This window comes from Macaca nemestrina, chromosome 18 (assembly GCF_043159975.1).
Source record: "Macaca nemestrina isolate mMacNem1 chromosome 18, mMacNem.hap1, whole genome shotgun sequence".
NCBI lineage: Eukaryota > Metazoa > Chordata > Mammalia > Primates > Cercopithecidae > Macaca > Macaca nemestrina.
In genome coordinates this window covers 22,968,023-22,988,625 of record NC_092142.1, presented here as the reverse complement: position 1 = coordinate 22,988,625, position 20,603 = coordinate 22,968,023, and the positions used below count along the sequence as shown (strand labels likewise).

The 20,603-nt window shown below is 44.1% G+C and overlaps 1 protein-coding gene across 2 annotated transcripts in view; it reads right to left on the bottom strand.

Moving 5' to 3' along the window:
• Positions 1–683: 683 nt before the first annotated feature.
• The window catches only part of LOC105485029 (protein kinase C beta), a 381,756-nt gene continuing 361,836 nt past the window's right edge, over positions 684–20,603 (bottom strand). The window contains exon 17 of one of the 2 annotated variants that reach the window (XM_011747190.3): positions 684–6,652. In XM_011747190.3, the coding sequence (XP_011745492.1) occupies positions 6,494–6,652 (159 nt within the window). In that variant the 3' untranslated portion in view covers positions 684–6,493. The remainder of the gene's footprint in view (positions 6,653–20,603) is intronic. The other variant, XM_011747191.3, reaches the window with a different exon arrangement.

Here is a 20,603-nt window from a genome sequence, read left to right as displayed (position 1 = left end):
AACAAAAACGGCTTATACCCCCCACCCTTTTTTGGCAGGTGCTAAGCTAAATTAGAAGAATGTAAGTAAAAGGTAAGTCATTTTACAAATAGCAACATCCTCATGGACAACAAACAAAGGGTTTTTCTCTGTACTGACACCAGCCTCTTTCCTGACTTTTGTCATGGCTGGAATAAAATCTTATGTACTTTGTGCTAGATACATAAGCTTAATAAACACAAACCACATTGAGTGGATGGCTGTGCACATACCCTGATTAAGGGCACAAGAAAATATGCAGGTCCTCAAACCTGTGACTCACGAATGACAGAGGTCTCAACCTCAAGTAGCTACAGCAGCCAGGGAAATGGATGGAGGGTATAAGACAATAGGGGGTGGTGGAGACTGTGGCAAAATGAGAACATACACTGCTTTTAAAGGAGAGAGCATTTCTCAGTTCTGTAGAATTATTTCCATGTGGAAACATAGGCTTAGAGCTGCTAGTCTTTTGTTTCTTTTTTCAAGGGACTCTAAAAGTCCAGGAATTTATATAAAGTATCTTATTTTTTTCATGTTCACAACGGTTTTAATTAAATAAAATTCCATGTGAGTAAAATTAAGCTTATCTAATGGCTACAAACTGGATCTTCAGTTTGTAACCTCTGTAACATGATCCATTTAAGAAAAGACATATAAACAAGAGCTTGCATATAGTAATTCAGTTTAATCATATCAATTCTTAAACAAAAAATTTCCTCCAAGAGACAATAGTTCACAGTAACTGCAAAGCTTACTCACAATTTTTAAAAATATTGGTCATGCTTAGCATTCAAAGAAGGTATTATAGAATAACTGTAAAAACTTTTACCAGGAACATTAGCTTCTGACTTGAAAAATTACAAATACTGAAGCATTTTGGTATCAGACACAGTAGTTTTGACATTGTCTGTTCATTTGATGAGTTTCTGGAAGTTTGGAAAATTGTATCTCTATAATTGGATAATGCGCTTATTCTAAACTAAACATTTTCAAATGTAGAAAACAAACTAGCAAGCTACACATACAAAGAAAAGCCCTCTAAGACAAGCTTTCCACATGTTGAATGCCAGCATGTGCACCGTGAATCCTGGAAGACTAGAATTGATACGTACGCTTGGCCTGAAGTCTTACACCCCAGGCTCAGTGATGGAGTTTGCATTCACCTACACATTAATGACAAACTCTGGGTTAGTGTAAGAGAAGCCAGCAAATTCATTTTGGTCCAAGTTCATGATGAAGAGTTTGTCAGTGGGGGTCAGTTCCACAGGCTGTCTGGTGAACTCTTTGTCGAAGTTGGAGGTGTCTCTCTTGTCTCTCTGCCAAATGGAAAGTAAACACATTAACACAGCATAAGAAGAAAGACACAGGACCAAGATACGCCAGTCATCGGGTGGCTGATGCCGTCTCATGAGCAGAGTCAGCAAGAGCCCTGTGCTGAAAATTTTTAGCAGCTGCACTCCATGTACTAGCTTTCATTTCACATTGTATGTTGGCTTGGGGATAGAAATGTGGTGGAAATTTTGTAAGAAAAGAAATGTCATTGAATTTCTGTAAGAATTGCCATAAAGTGGTGTGTGTGTGTGTGTGCGTGCATGTGTGTTCGTGTGTGCGTGTGGTGGTGTATTTTCTTTGGCTTTAGGATGAATTGAATTGGAAGCTACTTATTACCATGCTTAATGTTATAGAAATAACAATTAGGTAGAGCGTCCTGGAGAAAACCATTCAGTAGCAGCCCAGGTGGCTAGAAGACCTCTTTCTTAGAAAAGGCGAACTGCTGCCCATCTACTCTGCCCCCAAGAAGGCAGAATGACCATGTGGAGAAATCAGATCACTGCTTAATGAAAGGAATTGACGACTGTCAGCTTGAAAATCCACCCACAGACTAGAATTGGGTCTTTATCAGGCGGAAGTTCTCTCCAAAGACATTTTTAGCATGTATCTAGTCAACAAACTCTTGTTTGTTGAGAGAAAATCCAAAGCTTAAAGGAAGGTGTATAAGGGGAGCCTTAAAACAAAATAAAACAAAACAAAATAAACTCAAAGCAACTCGATTCTCCTAGTAAGTCTGACATTTCTTTTTTTGTTCAGTAGGGAGGTGGGGAAGAAATTAACTCCCATTTACTAGCAATTGTTTGGGGCAAGTCTCACCAGGGAACATCAGAATGTGGGCTAATAAAAGAATCTGTATGATGCTCCAACCTCCTCAGGGTCCTTGCAAGCCTCTTGTCTTTTTTCATCATCACCACACCCACCTAGGGCAGGTAGGGTTGGAGTCCTCACCTCCTATATATGACATATGAGAGAACCAAGGCACAAGCAGGCAGGGAGGCTTGCCCAAGATTTCAGCGGGTTCCTGATTTTTACCTGACAACATCGCTGCTACGTAGGCCTCATCTCAGTCCCTCGGACTGGAGGGACAGCCCAATGGCTGTTTTATTACAAAACAACCAGAGAAGAAGGCCTTGGATTCACTAGTGCCCTGCACATTCCCGGGCTGCAGCCAAAGTTGTGTCAGATTATAAAGGCCAGGGGGTCGGTAAGTATTGACTAACTCATGAGCATTTGAGCCATCAACACTCAGGCTTTAGGTTTAGCCCCCTAATGGGCACTAGCTGTTAAGGATCTCTCATTGCTGGGTTCACTCTCCTTTGCAAAACATGTTTTACAAGACTTGCTTCTTTGTGGCTGCTCCCCTGAGATAGGTAAAATGTCTCTGTGGAGTTCCCTCCTTATTCTTGCCGTGTCTGTGTGAGAGTCGGGGAGTGAGGTGGACACACAGGTCTCAGGAGTACACGTGGGTATGTGTGGCTAGAGTGGAGCAGGTTAAGATGCTGACAGAGCTGTTTGCTGGGGTCCATCTCTACCATGTCCCACCTGCCCTGTTTGTCTTGTCCTGTCTTCTGTTAGCCTGTGGGGTGCTACAGGAATTTCCATCCCCCAGGCGCTCGGTGTGTTACTTCCGGTGTTCACAGCAAAGCTCGAATGTCTCCTCTTTAATATTGTCTGTGCATCTCTCTCCCAATCCCCACGAGTCACACTTTAGCATCCTTTAATTATCTTGATTGCACTTATTGCTTTCAGAAATTGTCTTGTTTATTTATTATTTCTCTCCAAGAAACAGTATTCTTGGAGAATTTCTTGGAGAGCAACAATAAACAGGGTCCTCATCAGGTTCTTCACTACTGTATTTCCAGTGCCAAGAATAGTGCCTGGCACACAGTAGGTTGTTTGTAATTATTTGTGGAATAAAGGAAGACTTGGGATATGCCTCTATCCTTTTTGCAACTTATAATTACCCCCGAGCCAGAAACTTTACTCTGAGGCAAAACAATGGAATGTATTCCCATTGATCCTAAAGGTCTTCCAAATGGGCCACTGTCCCTTTTGAACCCCTGTATAAACTGAACTGTGTTAGGGCCCTTAAAGGTCTGAGAACTCCAGGACAGTGTGTGAGCTAAAAGGCAGGTATATTTGGAGCTAGAAGACACAAACCTGCCTTTTTTTTAGATCTCCCCTGGTCTCATCAACGCTATTTCGCTTTCCCTGCCTGTGGGCATCTTAGCAAAGATTACCTTCTGACCAGCCCCACCTTGGAAAGCCCTGTCCCCTTTGTTGTGCTGGTGATGGCTAATGCTTCAGATAACCACAAGGTCCAGACAGGACTTGCCTTTATGGACTTTGCCCTGTGGGCAGATCCCCAGAGAAAATACTCCTGGATTTTACCACAGAAGTTGGGAGAGAATGAGCTTCTCTGTTGAGATCATTTCTTTGAGGCTGATAGCATCTGAAGCCACGTGAGAACAGTAACACTCATCCAAGGAGGGTTATTAATTCTACTGACCTCCCGTTAATCCCCCAAGAAGGCCCTTGTGGCTATGGCCCTGTCCTCTCTTTAAAAAGCTCTGTTTCTCAGTTTCTTCTGCACTGGAAATGTGGATAGAAAAGGAAGTGGTAGAAATTCTGACTTTCCATGGAAAGTTTCTCTAAAAGAGACTTTGACTTGAGTCTCTATTTCTGCAAACTATTAAACTTTTGAAAAATAATGGCAAGAATTTGGAAAATGTTGAGTGCATTATATAAACACACTATCTTCCTTCCTTCCTTCCTTCCTTCCTTCCTTCCTTCCTTCCTTCCTTCCTTCCTTCCTTCTTTCCTTCCTTCTTTTGTTCTTTTTCTTCTTTCTTTCTCTCTCTCTCTTTCTCTTTCCATCCATCCTACATTGTTTTCTAAAGTTGTCTCAGATCATGTGTCAATGGCCTAGTGTTTCTCCATGGTTTTCATCTTCCTGAGAGCATGTTCAAGCAAAATGAGATCATGAGCCAACCACCAGATGAGAGACCTCAAATCTTGCCTGTTGGTGGGCCTGGCTCAGAGATGCCTGTTGCTTTGCTACAGAGCAGAAAGTGCCCTGCACCGAGGATCAGGACACCCAGGTTTTTATCGCAGTTGACTGACTTTGGGCAAGTTCCTTCCTCTTTCCAGATGCCAGTTTCTCAATGATAAAGTGAGGGGGTTTTGCTCCGATTTTCCTCCTTCTCTAATTGCCTAAACTTGCCAGCTAGAACTTCAAGTTTGCTTCACCTTAGGTCCTGATTGCCACCATAGTGGGGACAGCAGGGACGGTCCCCAAGCCTGAAGCAAGAAGAGGACAGAGAAGGATGAACTGCAGGAGACTTTGCCTAAGCAGAAATCCAAACCCCATTTTTCCTTAAAGATGAGACATCTTACTTCAAGGACATTTGTCAAGTTGTTAAAATTTCCCTGATGGTCTCTCAGAAGCCCTGGAACTTCTGGAAATCACTTGAACTGTGATAAGAATTCTCTTTAGAGCTGCCTGAGAATAGCAGGACACGGCAGGCGAGGAGGAGGAGTCACCTGCTGTCTTAATCCGTTCAGACAGGAGTGAAATTTCTCCCACCCAAGGGTTTCCTTGGGCTTTAGGGAGCTTGCAAAGCTGTTTGCTAGAAAGAATATTTAGTCCAAGTTGGGAGGAGTGGTGATTTTGATAAGAAAATCAAGAGCCCCATTCATGTTCCCAGCTGGTCTCTAAACTTGACTTTGGGCTCCAATATCCTCGTTGGCTCTGGCCAGGTCTTCCCACCCCACTACAGGCCACCAGCAGCCCCTGAATGGGCCACAGCCCCTGCCTCTCCGAGTGGTTGAACACTGGGGCCAAGATTAAAGCTCCACAGTTAGTTCCTTTCTCCTGAGTTCCCTCCTCAGTTCCCACTTTGTAGTTTAGGTCCACGTTTTTCAAAAAGATCAGCTTTCCTTGAAATAGTATTTCTTCTTCTTTTCTTTTTTTTTTTTTTTATTGTATCTCGATGCTAGAAGAAAAATGGCACATAACAGAGATCCAGATACAAATGAACATTTCCACAAACATCTTGCAAAACAACATCAAAGTGAGGAATACAACCATCTTTGTTTCAAGAAACGGTGTTCTTTTTCAGAGCACTTAATTAGCTTTCTAAAGCCAGTAACAAATCTAGACAAATCCCATTCCCACAGGCCTGAGTCTGCTAGGCTCCGCAGCCGTCTTCTCGGTTAAATCAAAGCAGGTCGTCAATGTGGTTAATAACATTTGAACACATATTTTAAAGCATGTGTAACAATGTGAGTCACTTTTTTTTCTTTTTTTTTTTTTTTTTTGCATTTGAACATCAACAGAAACAAAACCCCAAAGCAAATAAAGTTTGAAATGCAATGTAAAACCAGGGCCCTTTGGGGGCCTTGCTAGAGTGACTGTGTTGTTTCAGGGAGTGGTACCAAATGCCCTTTTCAAGTAGTTTGGGGATGAGAGTGATCAAAGACATAAAGTAGCAGAAACTACAACACTGAGGTAGCACCCAAGCTGGTTGCCCTTTGACCCCTTGAAGTGCTTTTAGACTGAGACTGTCTAAAAGCACATTCTTGGAATTTTAGAACTTTGATAACTTTAACTTTGAGTTTAAAAAAATAACAAGTAACATTTTATTTTGAGCATGTTCTTTTCAAGGTCTGGTGCCTCCAGAACAGGTGAAATAGAGGGATTCCTCTTAGGCAAAGCAACTATACACTTGGATACAAGCCAAGCTCCAGGCCCGGAAGTAGAAGAGTACTGCTAACATCCAATTATCCACAGATTGGATGGTTTGGGGTGAATATGGCAGTGCAGAAAAAGAGGGAAAGAAAGCAGGCATTTTCTCTCCCCATTGGGTCTACTTAGCTGACATGCTGCGGAAAACAAATTGTAAGAGGACTTTGATAATGTGTTAATTATGCAGCTGCATTTTCCATAGGCCATCTGCATAATCCCATCTCATAGAGATGCTCCAAACTACCTGAGGACATTTGGATTCTGAAACACTGTCACTCTAGTCTCATCAGAAAATCAAACATGGATGCAACTTGGCAATGAAAAACATAAAAATGTCACCACAATAGCCGTTGAGCTTGAATGACAGAAATGAAGGACGGAGATCTACACATCTACTTAGCTCTTGACTTCGGGTTTTAAAAATTCAGAGTTAACAAAGGAAAATCCTTCGAATTCTGATTGGTCAATATTCCTGATGACTTCCTGGTCGGGAGGTGTTAGGACTGGTGGATGGCGGGTGAAAAATCGGTCGAAGTTTTCAGCATTTCGCCCACACTATGAGAGGGGAAGAAAAGAACTTGTGGTGGGTGGGAAAAAAACAAAAACAAAAGCCAAAATAAAACAGAACCTAGCATAATTGGGTGTGCTTTTCTCCAATCCCTTCCCTTTCAGAAACTCAGAGAGGTTGTTTCAAATGATCAGAAATGAGAGCAACATAAAATGTAAAATTCTCATGACCTTTGGTGCATGACCTTGGGTTCCCGACCTTCAGTTTTTGTAGCTCATGAGCCGTTCCTGGTGTCCTTCTGGGCAGTCAGGAGATGGATGGCAAAGGCATGAGATGGTGGGGCCAGAGGCATGTGGCATGTCCCCCCAACCCACCCCGAGAAGTCAGCCAAGCTCATCTGTTGGAATACATGGGATCAAGGCACCTGAGATGTTTCAGGGGGTGCAAGATGCAAAGTAATGACCCATTTATACATCACCTGGGAGATCCCAGTATTTATAGCAGCAGACCCCTCAAAGTGCTGTCCTCCAGCTCTCAATCAGGAGCCGTGGATGTTTTCCAACTCAACAGAATACAATTTATAAACTCCAGCCAATGGAGGAAGATCCCAATGAAGATCTGGGTTTGATGCTTGCAACGCCTGGGTAACCACAAGGCTCCTGGTTAGCTGGAGCAGTCATTGACCATTAAGTGCAATGTGCCAGGAGGTAAATTCAGCCACTCCCTCTTCAATTAGGAAGGAGGAATGTGGGAGGAAATACAAACCATTGTTTGGTGAAGCAATCAGGTTCTAGAGAGAAAATAGTTGCCATTTCTCACCCATCCTGCTGGTCTTTCTATATTAAAAAGGCCCTTATCTGAGGCAGAGTTATAACACATATGTGCATATACATGTGTGTACATGAGTGCATGCATGCACGAGTGCTCACACCTGTACATGCTAATTCCCACCTAATGAGAAGGGGCAAACCACTAATTTGGGGTTCCTTGTTCTTTGCCAGCAAAACCCATTTGCACAAAAGCTCTATGCATTTCCAACACAGTATCTATAGGGGGTAACCACAACCTAATAGTATAATAGTAATAGTAGTAATAATAACCATGACTGTCGATATTTATGATGCATTTGCTATATGCCAGTGCAAAATGCTCTTTACTGGAAAGTTCTTTACTTGCATTACCTTATTTAATCTTCCCAATGGCCCTATGAAGTGGGTATTATCATCTCCATTTTATAGATGAGGGAACTGAGACCAGGGAGATTATGTAATTTGTTCAAGGTCGTACAGTGAACCAATAGCAGAGCAAGATGAATCAGGTCCATCTGACATCAGAGCCCAAGTTTCTGGCTCCATTTTACAAGCAGAGTGGCCATGCACGGTGGCTCACACCTGTAATCCCAGCACTTTGGGAGGACAAGGTGGGTGGATCACGAGGTCAGGAGATTGAGACCAGCCTGGCCAACATGGTGAAACCCCATCTCTACTAAAAATACAAAAATTAGCCAGGCATGGTGAAGGGTGCCTGTAGTCCCAGCTACTCAGGAGGCTGAAGCAGGAGAATCACTTGAACCGGGAGGCGGAGGTTGCAGTGGGCTGAGATCATGCCACTGTACTCCAGCCTGGGTGACAGAGCAAGATTCTCTCTCAAAACAAAAAATAAATAAATAAATAAATACAAGTATGGTGGCAGCCTGGTGGCTGATTGACTAATGGAGTTGGGAAGCGGCTGGCGGGAAGACAAGGATGGGGATGATGAAGTCTCTGGTTTGAATAACAGAGACTGTGGTTGTATGAACTGAGAGAAAGTGGGAAAACTGAGAAAGATGATTAATTCCATTTTGAACAATGACTTTGAGAGGCCAATGAGAGTCCCGGTGATGACCAGAAGTCAGAAGCACAGGTTCTGGGCTGGGCGTGGTGGTTCACACCTGTAATCCCAGCACTTTGGGAGGCCAAAGTGGGCAGATCACCTGAGACCAGCCTGACCAACGTGGCAAAACCCTGTCTTTAAAAAATTAGCTGGGCGTGGTGGTGCATGCCTGTAGTCCCAGCTACTCAGGAAACTGAGGTGAGAGAATTGCTTGAGCCCGCGAGGTGGAGGTTGCAGTGAGCAGAGATTGCACCACTGCACTCCAGCCTGGGCGGTGATGGAGACCTTGACTCAAAAAAGGAAAAAAAAAAAAAAAAAAAGCACAGGAGGAGAGAGCTCTTGAAAAACCTTTTTTTTTTTCCCAGCACAGAATATGGGGAGTGGAAAGAGATAACAAAAGTAATAAAAACCAGAGAGCACTTTCAGTGAAACAGACATTTGCCAAGGGTTTTTGCATATATGACCTTTTTCATTCATGTAACAACTCTGTGAAATAGATGTTTTATTTCCATTTGCCCATGATAAAAATGCCCCTTAAAGTGTCTTAGGACAGCACGAGGAGAACCAGGAGAGAACATTATCAGCCAAGCTAAGGACTGAGAGGAATCCCAGGAGAAGGGCATTGGTATAACTAAAATATCTTTAAGAGGTCAAATAGGAGAGTTGCTGAAAAGGGATCATTGCAGTTGGCAACTGGGGCGATACTGATGAGAAATGGAGGGCTGCCACTGAACTTCAGTTGCTGGAAGAGTGAAGGTACATTGAAAAAGTCAAGAGGTGCACGCTCTTCTTCAAAGCCTTTTTGTTGAGGGAAGCAGAAGTATTTGCTGTGCATGCAAGGGACTGAGGTCTCCAAGAGCCTCTACCTCCTGCTCACTTCTTATCTGAGTAAAAGTGAGTCTGGGGCTGGGCGCGGTGGCTCATGCCTGTAATCCCTGAACTTTGGGAGGCCAAAGCAGGTGGATCACCTGAGGTCAGGAGTTTGAGACCAGCCTGGCCAACATGGTGAAACCCTGTCTCTACTAAAAATACAAAAACAGCCAGGTGTGGTGTCAGGCACCTGTAATCCCAGCTACTCGGGAGGATGAAGCAGGAGAATCACTTGAACCCGGGAGATGGGGGTTGCAGTGAGCTGAGATGGCACCATTGCACTCCAGCCTGGGCAACAAAAGGGAAACTCTGTCTCAAAGAAAGAAAAAAAAGTGAGTCTGTAGACTGAATTCAAACCTCAGCACTATGCTGCCTACTATCTGTGCAATTCTGGGCAAATTCCTTAAAGTCTCAGTTTCCTCTTTTGTAAAAGGGGAGCAATTTTAATTCCTATCACATTGGGGTTGTGATATGAGGATAAAATGAGAGAATGCAAGCAACAGGTACTGCGTATGTGATCAACGCATCATGGCTCCAAGTATTATTTAGTTTCCATTTTCTACTCCAAATCCCTACAGACAGATAGCATATGTTTCCTATAATAGGGCATTTTCATGGTGTTTAAGTTTTAAATACTAAGGAAACAGTCTTGAATTTTTAAAAGACTCCTGTCAGACTTAAGGAAACCTATTTGTCATTCCAAACTAAATTGCTTCTGCTGCTTTTGTTATCTTGGCTTCAGGTCTCAGAAAATGAGAACTCTCTGACACAGTAGCAAGACCTGGGGTCTGTTCTGCTGGCCAGTGGAGGGAAACTCCCACAGAAGGATGACCCCTCAGGGTAAACTCAGAGTGGTTAGGCTTGTTGTCCAGATTCATTCGTTTGTTTATTCATTTTCTCATTCAGACGGATGTATTGAGTACTCACTATGTGCCAGGCTCTGTGCTAGTAGAAAATGATACAAAATCCATGCTTCATGGAACTTACATTTTACTGGGGAAGAGAAGCAACAAACAAACGAGACCGTAACTATAAATGTGTATATTTTAGTGCCAGAGAGAGATAAGTGATGTTAAGAAAAATAAAGCCAAGGCAAGGCAGGTTGACTCACACCTGTAATCCCAGCACTTTGGGAGGTCGAGGCTGGTGGATCACTTGAGCTTAGGAGTTTATGGCCAGCCTGGGCAACATGGTGAAACCCCGTCTCTACCAAACATACAAATATTAGCTGGGTGTGGTGGTGTACACCTGTGGTCCCGGCTACTCAGGTGGGCTGCGGTGCGGGGATCACTCGAGCCCAGGAGGCAGAGGTTGCAGTGAGCAGAGATCAAGCCACTGCACTACAAACTGGGTGACAGAGTGAGACTCTGTCCCCAAAAAAAAAAAAAAAAAAAAAAAAAAAGTAAAGAAAAAAAAAGAAAGGCCAGGGGATGGAGTAAGAGTGATGCCATTTTCAGCTTGGAGGAAATGACCTTTGAGCAAGACCTTAGTGGAGTGAGAAAGGGTGCCCTTTGGATGTCAGGAGGAAAGGCATTCTAGGCAGAGGGAGCTGCAAGTGCAAAGGGCCCGACAGAGCTCACCTGGCATAGTCACCAAGCAGCAATGAGGTCAGTATGGCCAGAGCAGAGTGACCAAGGGGCCACAGAGTGGACCACGAGCCAGAGCAGCGTCCTTGATGTCCTTGATGGACAGTGGATTTTCATCTCAGCTCAATGGGAAACTGCTGGAGAATGTAGAGCCCTGAATGATATGATGACGTATATTTTGTTTTGATAGTATTTCATTGTTTTAGAGACATGGTCTTGCTCTGTTGCCCACGCTTGAGTCAGAGGCATGATCACAGCTCACTGCAGCCTCAAACTCCCGGGCTCAAGCGATCCTCCCACTTTCACCTCATGAGTAGCTAGGACTACAGATGTACATCACCACGCAGGACTAATTTTTTTTTTTTTTTTGTAGACACGGGGGTGTCGGGGGGTCTCGCTCTGTTGCCCAGGCTGGTCTCGAACTCCTATCCTCAAGTGATCCTCCCACCTCAGCCTCCCAAAGTGCTGGAATTCCAGGTGTGTGCCACCAAGCCTGGCCCTGACTTACATTTAAACAGGATCACTGGTGTGGTATACAAGGATAGATTAAATGAGCTGGGGACAATAATGGAAACAGTGCAACCAGTGAGGAAGTGGTTACAATAATCCAGGTAAGAATGACGGGGGCTTGAAGGAAGGTGATTGGTAGGGGGATGGAAAGATGCATTCAGATGTGGGGTATGTTCTGAATTCAGAGTTGACAAGATTTGCTGATGGATGGGGTGTCGGGTATGAGAGGAAGAGAGGCATTGTTGGTGACACTGACATTTTTGGCCTGAGCTATTTAGTGAGAGAGGAACATGAGGAGTAGAGCCTACTTGAGGGGGGAGATTTAGTACTTGCTTTCCTTTATGATAAGTTCAAAATTCCAGCAGACAAGTCAAGGAGTCCCCTCAGCTGTGGGGATTGCAGAGGTTCGGGGAGCTAGACTGGTGGCCATGGCATCAGGGAGAGACTGCTGCAGTCATCCACAGGAGAGGAATGGTGGCTAGGACTGTAGAAAAGGGAGGTGGAGCAGACAATAAAGAGGTGCTGGTGGCAGGGACTGCTGGTATGGCATCCTGGTGTGGCTATAAGGCAGACCTGTGCGTGTTTTTCTTGGCCTGGGTGTTGGAACCCAAGCCAGCCGGTGTAGGAAGCACATTAGCTGAGACACGGAGCATCTTCAGGGACCATTTTTCTTTAAAAACCATCCATTTCCCATCCACGCCAGAAGGCTGTTGCTTCGCCTGGGCCTCCCCAGAGGCTGTGATGGGAGACAGTGAAACAGCTTCTGGCAGCTCCACAACCTCCCTCTCCCTCTCCCCCTCCCTCCTGTCTCAGAGAACAATGAAATCTTTAAGTGAGATAGCACAGAGGAGACGCAAGAACAGGGGTTAACCAAGGGGGTGCGACACAGAGGGAGCATGATTTCCCTGCTAATCAGCGGCTTACCGGGCTGGCAGATAGATCACAGCCTCCCTGTTAAGCGTTTCTGTGTTTTTCAAATGGAGCTGTCACTGACCATTAGCTTCAAGAGCGCTCCCTAAATGGAGACGTCAGCCCTTGGGAGACACAGCCCAGATCAGCTTCCTGCCTGCTGTGTCCTTGAAGTATGGGCAGCTCAGTGGCTGGGATCTAATTAAAAACGCACCATGGATTGCACCTGCCTCTCTAGCTTGTCTTGGGTGAACACTTCAGCCTCACTCAGCTTACAAGAAAAAAAAAAGAAAAGAAAATCCGACCCCCTTGTCATCAGGGTACATCAATGGGGCTCCTGGAACAGGAATGGGGGCCAGAAACCAACAAGTGGTTTTTTAAACCACAAGCACCTTTTTCAGGATTAAGGAGAGGGGTAAGAAGGTTGATTTGTTGAATTACGCTCCTGAATTTAAGAATCCAGACAGTTTGAAAAGCTTATCTGTGACCTGTTACACTTAAGCTCTTTTTCGTTTTCTCTTCTCTTTTAATTTGTTTCATTGAGTTAATAACAGAGTCTTGCTGTTGAATGTGGAGTTGGCTTGGTCACCACTGCCACAGGGATCTCTTTTGTTTTGTTTTGTTTTGTTTTGTTTTTTGAGACAAGGTCTTGCTCTCTTGCCCAGATTGGGGTGCAGTGGCATGATCATAGCTCACTGCCACCTTGAATTCCTGGGCTCAAGGGATCCTCTTGCCTTGGCCTTGTGAGTAGCTTGGGACCACAGCTGCACACCACCATGCCCAGCTAAAGGGATCTTTTAAAGATGCTGACTGGGTTATGCCATTTCCCTGCTCTTATCTGCAATAGCTCCCCATTGCCCAAAGCCCACACTCCCTAGCATGGCTTAAGGGGCCATTTAGGACCTGTTCCTGGACACTTGGTCAACAGCTCCTTCCCTGCCCATGTCCCCAACGCCCTGAGACACCTCCAGCCATACTGAAATATTTCCAGTTCCTGGAACACTCATGAACTCTTGGAGGTGACTCCAAGCCCTTGCGCAAGCTGTCTCCTCTGCCAGGAGCACTTGCTCCCACTCCTTCCCCATCCATCCAGCTATCTCCTGTGCATCATTTCTGTCTCCAGAGCAGTGTCACTTCCTCCACGAGTTTTTTCCTGACCTCTCCTCTATACTCCCGGGTTTATCCCATCAAGATATAGGGCGTTCATCAAAGAATCATTAGAGAAAACAAAAGGGAATCTACTATGGACCAATAGGGAAAACAGTTAAATAAATAATGATACATCTATTTGATGTATTACCATGCAAAACACTCTTAAAAATTAAAAGAAGATGTAGAAGAATATGAAATGACATAGTTATATAATTACTAACAGTGTGTACAATATCTTTCCATTCTATAAATTATATACACAAATGTATATGTAATATCTGTACACATTTTATACACAGGCTTATGGAGATTAGAAGAATTGCAGATGGTTTTCATCTTTTTCCTTTTCCCCTTTGTGCTTGATTATATTTTTAAAAATTTACATAACAATCAGGTATTATTATTATTTTGTAATAAGAAAAGAGGCTGTGAAAGCTATTTTAAATGAGAGCAATTATCATGGAAGAAATTGAAAAATAGAAATAAAGAGAATGGGAGTATTTGGGTAAACTGTTAAGGTTAGCCTGACGCTACTTCAACATGCTTCATCTTAGTAAAACACTCTAAGGCAGCAGGAGGATCGAGTGAGGCTAGGAGTGTGAGACCAGCCTGGGCAACATAGCCAGACCCTGTCTCTACAAAAAATTTAAAACTTCTCAGGGCGTGACGGCACATGCCTGTAGTCCCAGCTACTTGGAAGGCTGAAGTTGGAGGATCGCTTGAGCCCAGGAGGTTTAGACTGCAGCAAGCTATGATCGTGCCTCTGCACTCCAGCCTGGGTGACAGAGTGAGACCCTGTCTCAAAACAAAATGAAACAAAAAAAACTCCAAAACAAGGGGCTGCTTTGATGTGTATTTTGATGCTAAGGGATAATGAGGAAGGCTAATATTCGGGTCTTGTAGATCCTCTGCCTAGCAGCATGCCGGACGCTGGCGATATGTAAGAGGGTACCTGTTCTTGTCCCCATTGAGCTTAAGGTCTAGCAGAGGACACAGATGCACACACAGGCCACTGCATGGGACCATGGGACAGGTGCTGCCATTGAGCACAGAGGAAAGGAACCCAAGAAGGGCCAGGAACACTGTCTGGAGGAAGCGACATCTCACTTGAGTGGGACCTGCAAGACAGACACTGCTTCTTTGGAAGAGGAAAGGAAAGAGCTGGGGAAGAAATGGAGGTAAAAAGAGGGTATGGACCGGGTAAGATGGTGGAGGAGAAGATAAGGCCCCTCCCTGCTGCTGTTGTCTAGCCAAGTTTGATGACATGAGGCTAGTGGCTCAGGGAAGCTACCTGCCCAGCCTCCATCAAGACACCAGGGCACCTTCAGGATAACAAGACCAGAAGGTCACAATGAAAAGACATCCAAGTTACATAGCCTAGGCAAAAAGACAAACGCATCTTTCTTTTTTAACATGTGCACATCCAGTGAAACGCAGGGTCGTTTCTCTGCCTTCCAGTTTCCCACAGCTGAGCACAGGAGGGACCCACCCAGGAAGAATCAGATGCACAAAGCTGCCTACACATTTGATCATTTAAAAAAGTCGTTTGTGGTCTGGGCTTTGGCAGAAAAAAGAGAGACTGGAGTCTTCTTTTTCTACTGATAACGAAGGTCCCTTACAATCAGGGATCTTTTACCTCTTATGTTTATTTAGGGAGGAAGTCAGTAGGAGAGGGGTCTTTTGTGTTTCATACTAAGTCTGTTTCGTTTTGCCCTTGCTTTTCTTAATTTTCATTAAAAAAATAATATCCAGTGTTTTGATTTCCTCCAGATCTCAGTTTAAATGGCACCTTGTCAGAGAAGCTGTTCCAGATCACCTTCAAATAAAGTGGATCCTCATTGTTCCCTCCTGTTATTCTGTATCAAGATATCCTGTTCATTTCTTTCACAGAAATAAAATCTAGTATATCTCAATCTATAATTATTAATATATGTTCATTCTCTGTTTATTGTCTGTGTTCTCATCTAGACTGTAAGCTACACGAGAGCAAAGTCACATCTGTTTTATTCACCACTGCGTTTCTAAGACCCAGGCACAAAAAATTATCAAATGGACAAATAATAGTGTATGTTAAGCACTAACTACGAGCTAGATATTGTGTTAAGTGTTTTGCAAGCATTATCTCCTTTAATCCCCCCAAAAGCTCTATGAAGTGCTTACTGTGCAGTGAGAAAATGGGTTTAGAGAGTTTAAGTATCTGACCATGATTTGATCCTAGATTTGACCAGAGATCCCGACTCTTCTATCATTCTCCTACATTTATCGCCGAAACAAACAAGCTATTAAAAAGCACCAAGAGGCGAGGCATGGTGGCTCATGCCTATAATACCAGCACTTTGGGAGGCCCATGTGGGAGGATCACGAGAGGTCAGGAGTTTGAGACCAGCCTGGGCAACATAGCAAGAACTTGTCTCTACAAAGAATTTTTTAAAAATTGGCCAGGCATGGTGGTGCATGCCTATAGTCCCAGCTGTTCAAGAGGCTGAGGCAGGGGGAACCCCTTGAACCCAGGAGTTGGAGGCTGCAGTGAGCTATTACTGTTCCACTTCACTCCAGGCTGGGTGACAGAATGAGACCCTGTCTCAAAAAAAAAAACCCAAAAAACAAAAAACAAAACAAAACAAAAAACAGTAATTGTAATAATTTTTCTTTTCTTTTTTTTTTTGAGATGAAGTCTCACTTTGTCACCCAGGCTGGTATGCAGTGGCGCCATCTCGGCTCACTGCAACCTCCACCTTCCAGGTTCAAGTGATTCTCCTGCCTCAGCCTCCCATGTAGCTGGGACTACAGGCGCCCATCACCACGCCCAGCTAATTTTTGTATTTTTTTTTTTTTTTTTGAGACGGAGTCTTGCTCTGTGGCCCAGGCTGGAGTGCAGTGGCCGGATCTCAGCTCACTGCAAGCTCCGCCTCCCGGGTTCACGCCATTCTCCTGCCTCAGCCTCCCGAGTAGCTGGGACTACAGGCGCCCGCCACCTCGCCTGGCTAGTTTCTTTTTGTATTTTGTAGTAGAGACGGGGTTTCACCGTGTTAGCCAGGATGGTCTCGATCTCCTGACCTCGTGATCCGCCCATCTCAGCCTCCCAAAGTGCTGGGATTACAGGCTTGAGCCACCGCGCCCGGCCTAATTTTTGTATTTTTAGTAGAGATGGGGTTTCACTATGTTGGCCAGGCTGGTCTTGAACTCCTGACCTCGTGATCTGCCCACCTTGGCCTCCCAAAGTGCTAGGATTACAGGCATAAGCCTCTGCGACTGGCCATAAAAAAATTTAAAACACACAAAAGAGTCCTTCTTAATCCTGCCACCCCAAATCTCTGTATTATGTTAACATCTTGGTCTGTATCCTAGATGGCTGATGAATAGATGAATGGATGTTTTTTAGTTTTTAGACAAAGGTGGAAACATGACTCTGTTCTTTTGCTTGCTTTTTAAGAGAAACTAGATGAAATACACTCTAAACATCTTCCCATGTCAACAGAGTATCTTTTTTTTCTTATCTATTCTTCACCATTCATCCTAAACCCACATTGCTGGCTTCAAGTAAACTCACCCTCAAATAGTAATTATCCCTTCTATTTGCCTATCTTTTTATAGCTTTGATTCCCACAAGGCTGTGAGATAGGCAGGAAAAGGATTATCTCTACTTAAAAGATAATTTTAAGAGTTAACAGTTTGTTCCGGGTCATATGGAGTCAAGTCGGAGAGCCAAGATCCAGAGCCCATCTGTTCAATTCCAAAGCCCACAGGCTTTCCATTACATACCATTGCCTCATACTATGTATCTGATTGTGTGGCATGGACTTAAAAGTTAAGCTGACCTGGGCACCAATCCTGGCTCCAACAATTCACAGCTATACAACCTTCAAGCAAGTTAGCTAAGTCTCCTAAGCTCAAGTTTCTTGTAGGATGGGGTGAGAATGACTTGATAAAATTCACATCAAATACTTAACATGGCAGCTGGTGGCTGCTGCTGAGGGCTGACTGACCTATTCCTGTCCAGTGAGTAAGTCTGATAGGGCTGTGCTCTGGCTTGAAAGAGGTCCTGTAAGCTCTGCCAAACCCCAAATTCCTACCCATATTCCCATCCCAATTACAAGCAGAATGAGGACCTGCCAGTGCTACTTAAGACATAGAACAGAAACCTTCCCACTTAGCCTGGTGCATCATGACAGGAAGCTACAAGACAAAGCCAGGCCCTGGGGCTCCCAGTTAGAGGAAGTGAAAAAAAGACATGTACCCTGGGGAGCAAAAGGGATGTGTTTCCAGTCCCACCCAAGCCTCACTTCCTTAGAAAGACATTTCAAGTACATTCACACACCATCTCTGCGCTGTTTTCCATATGCCTTTTGGTGGGGGGGTGCGGGGGGCATTTGGCGGTTAGTTTTAAGAAACTGTACTTGTAACAAAACAAAAAGTAAGCTTTCTCTTTTCCTTTCTGGGTCATGAGCAGGTCTCAACCTTCCAAATTCAATTGTCACTGGAAGTCTTCGTGGAGTTGAAATTTCTATCGGGAGTGGCTGTGAAGGCAGGAAGAACATCAGCAAATGTGGTGATATGGTTTGAATGTGTCTCCCAAAGTTCATGTGTTGGAAACTTAATCCCCAAGGCACCAGTGTTGAGAGGTGGGAACTTTTGGAGGTGACTGGATTAATATTATTACTGTGGGAGTGAATTTATTTAAAAATTAAGTTACCCTCTCTCATGTACTCTCTTGCTGTGTGATGCTTTCTATCAGGTTACTATGCAGCAAGAAGGTCCTCCCCAGATACAGCCCCTGATCTTGGACTTCCCACCATCCAGAACCATTAGCCAAATACATTTCTTTTCATTACAAGTTATCTACTTTTTTTTTTTTAGACAGGGTCTCTCTGTCACTCGGGCAGGAGGATTGCTTGAGCCTGGGAGGTCGTGTCTGCAGTAAGCTGTGATCACAACAATGCAGCCTCGACCTCCCAGGCTCAAGCAATCCTGCCTTAGTCACCCAAGTAGCTGGGACTACAGGCATGTGCCACCACACCTGGTTAATTTTTGTAGTATTTTTGTGTGTAGAGACAGAGTTTTGCCATGTTCCCCAAGCTGGTCTCAAACTCCTGGGCTCAAGTGATCTACCCACATTAGCCTCCCAAAGTACTGGGATTACAGGCATGAGCCACTGCATCTGGCCCCAGTTTCAGGTATTCTTATAGCAGCACAAAACAGACTAAGATAGACACACAATGTCATAAAAATGAAGAAGAGGGGCTTAAAAAGGAGGAGTTACTCTGCATTTATCCTATAGATAAACTCACTTATGTAGGAAACTAGGAAGCTATTCAAAGGGTGATGTAGAGATAGATGTGCAGATAAGAAACAATCTCCAAGATAGAGGGGAATAAAGCAAGATACAGAAATTGTATACAGCATGCTAACATCCTTGTGTGTGATGTAGACTATTTCTGGGCCTGAATACATCTTCTCTAGAAGGTCACACAAGAACCTGGTTGCAGTGGGTGTCTCTAGGAAGGAGAATCAAGAAGCCTAGCTAGGAGCCATGGGTGAGGGGATTCTTAATTTCACTTTGTAGCTTTTAATGCTGCTTGAATATTTTATTTTTTCACATTTTTTTAAAGGGGAAAGGATTAGAGCACCTAATAATATGGTGAGGTCAAGAAAGATGAGACAAGCTTGTGAAAGGAGGCAATTTTCAGGTCACTGAAGACTCAATGGGAAAAATATCAATAGGATGGTGGGAGCAGAAGCCAGATTGCACCAAACTGAGGAAAGAATAAATTGTCAACAAGTGGAAACAGCAGGAACTGGCAACTCTTTCAAAAGCATATTTGTATGTGAAGTAAGGTAGGGTAGTAGTCCTAGCAGTAGTAAGAGTAGTAGTAAGGAGGATTCCCAGGTTTGAGGTAGGGGATTTTTAACATGAAAAAGACATAGCAGGTTTATGCACAAAGGAGACGGTCAGGACAGAGTCAGAACGGACAGCTGCTGTTTTTGCCCAGCCATCAGGCATTCATTGTCTTTTCTTCTAGTGACAGTGGCTTTATTTTTCTTAAAGGAGATATTCCTTCTCTTCTTTCAAAATGTCTGATTTAAATAGGACATTCCTTCTCTTTTTTCAAAATGTCTGGATTAGATCCAGTTCCCTGGCTAAGAGGGGCAGGTGACCCAGGCCCAACCAATCAGCATATTCCATCCCCCCCGTGCAGTAAGCGATTCCCCTAGAGATGGGCGTATGACCCAATGTCTTCCAAAAAGATTGAGTCCTAGGCTGCTGGGATTTTATAAAAAGGAAGCCCTTTTTTTAAGGTAGAAGTTGCAGAGATAATGGGACATAAGTTGGGAGTTGCTATGTGCCCAAGAAAGCCTTCTGAGAATGAAGAATGAAGTCAACACAGTGGGGAAAGTAATCCTAAGGGATACAGAGAAATGTTTCCCTGCTGGCATTGTTTGGGACCATGATCCATCTACATCTGAATACTAACTATCATTATTTTTTGCTTAAAAGTCAATTTAAATCAGGCTCCTATTTGAAACCACAGGAACATAGAGAAGTTGTAGACACAGACTAAACAGGGGAGATAAGCAGGAAGGATCGAGAGAGTGGAGTCCAGAGCAGGAGTGAGGGTAAGTCTCACATGAGTTGGGGGAGGGAACACATATTTGCTAAGACAGAGATGGAAGCTGGGCAAGGAGGTCAGGATGACTATGGAGGTGCTGGCAGGTGGTAAGAAGCTGACAGCTACCAACTTGTGGCACCCATGGGCCTCAATCTTCCTCATGATTTAGGGCAGGGATCCTCAATCCCTGGACCATGGACCAGTATCAAAATAATAATAATAAAGTCCTGTATCCATTAAGTGGAGCACCAGATTATTTTGCCATGGTTCTGTTATAATCCCTGTGTAAGTCACTCGGCCAAATCTCTAGGCCTCTGCCCATCTACAGAATGGAGCAGTTAAATTCCACTTCTAAGGTCATCGTTCAATTATTGACTTCAATTATATGATATTTCAGTAGTTATTCCCAGACAGAAGCTACCAGTTTCATGCCCTCCCCCAGTCAGTGGCCTTCCCATCTACCATTTCAATTCAAACCGTTGGCTTTTCTG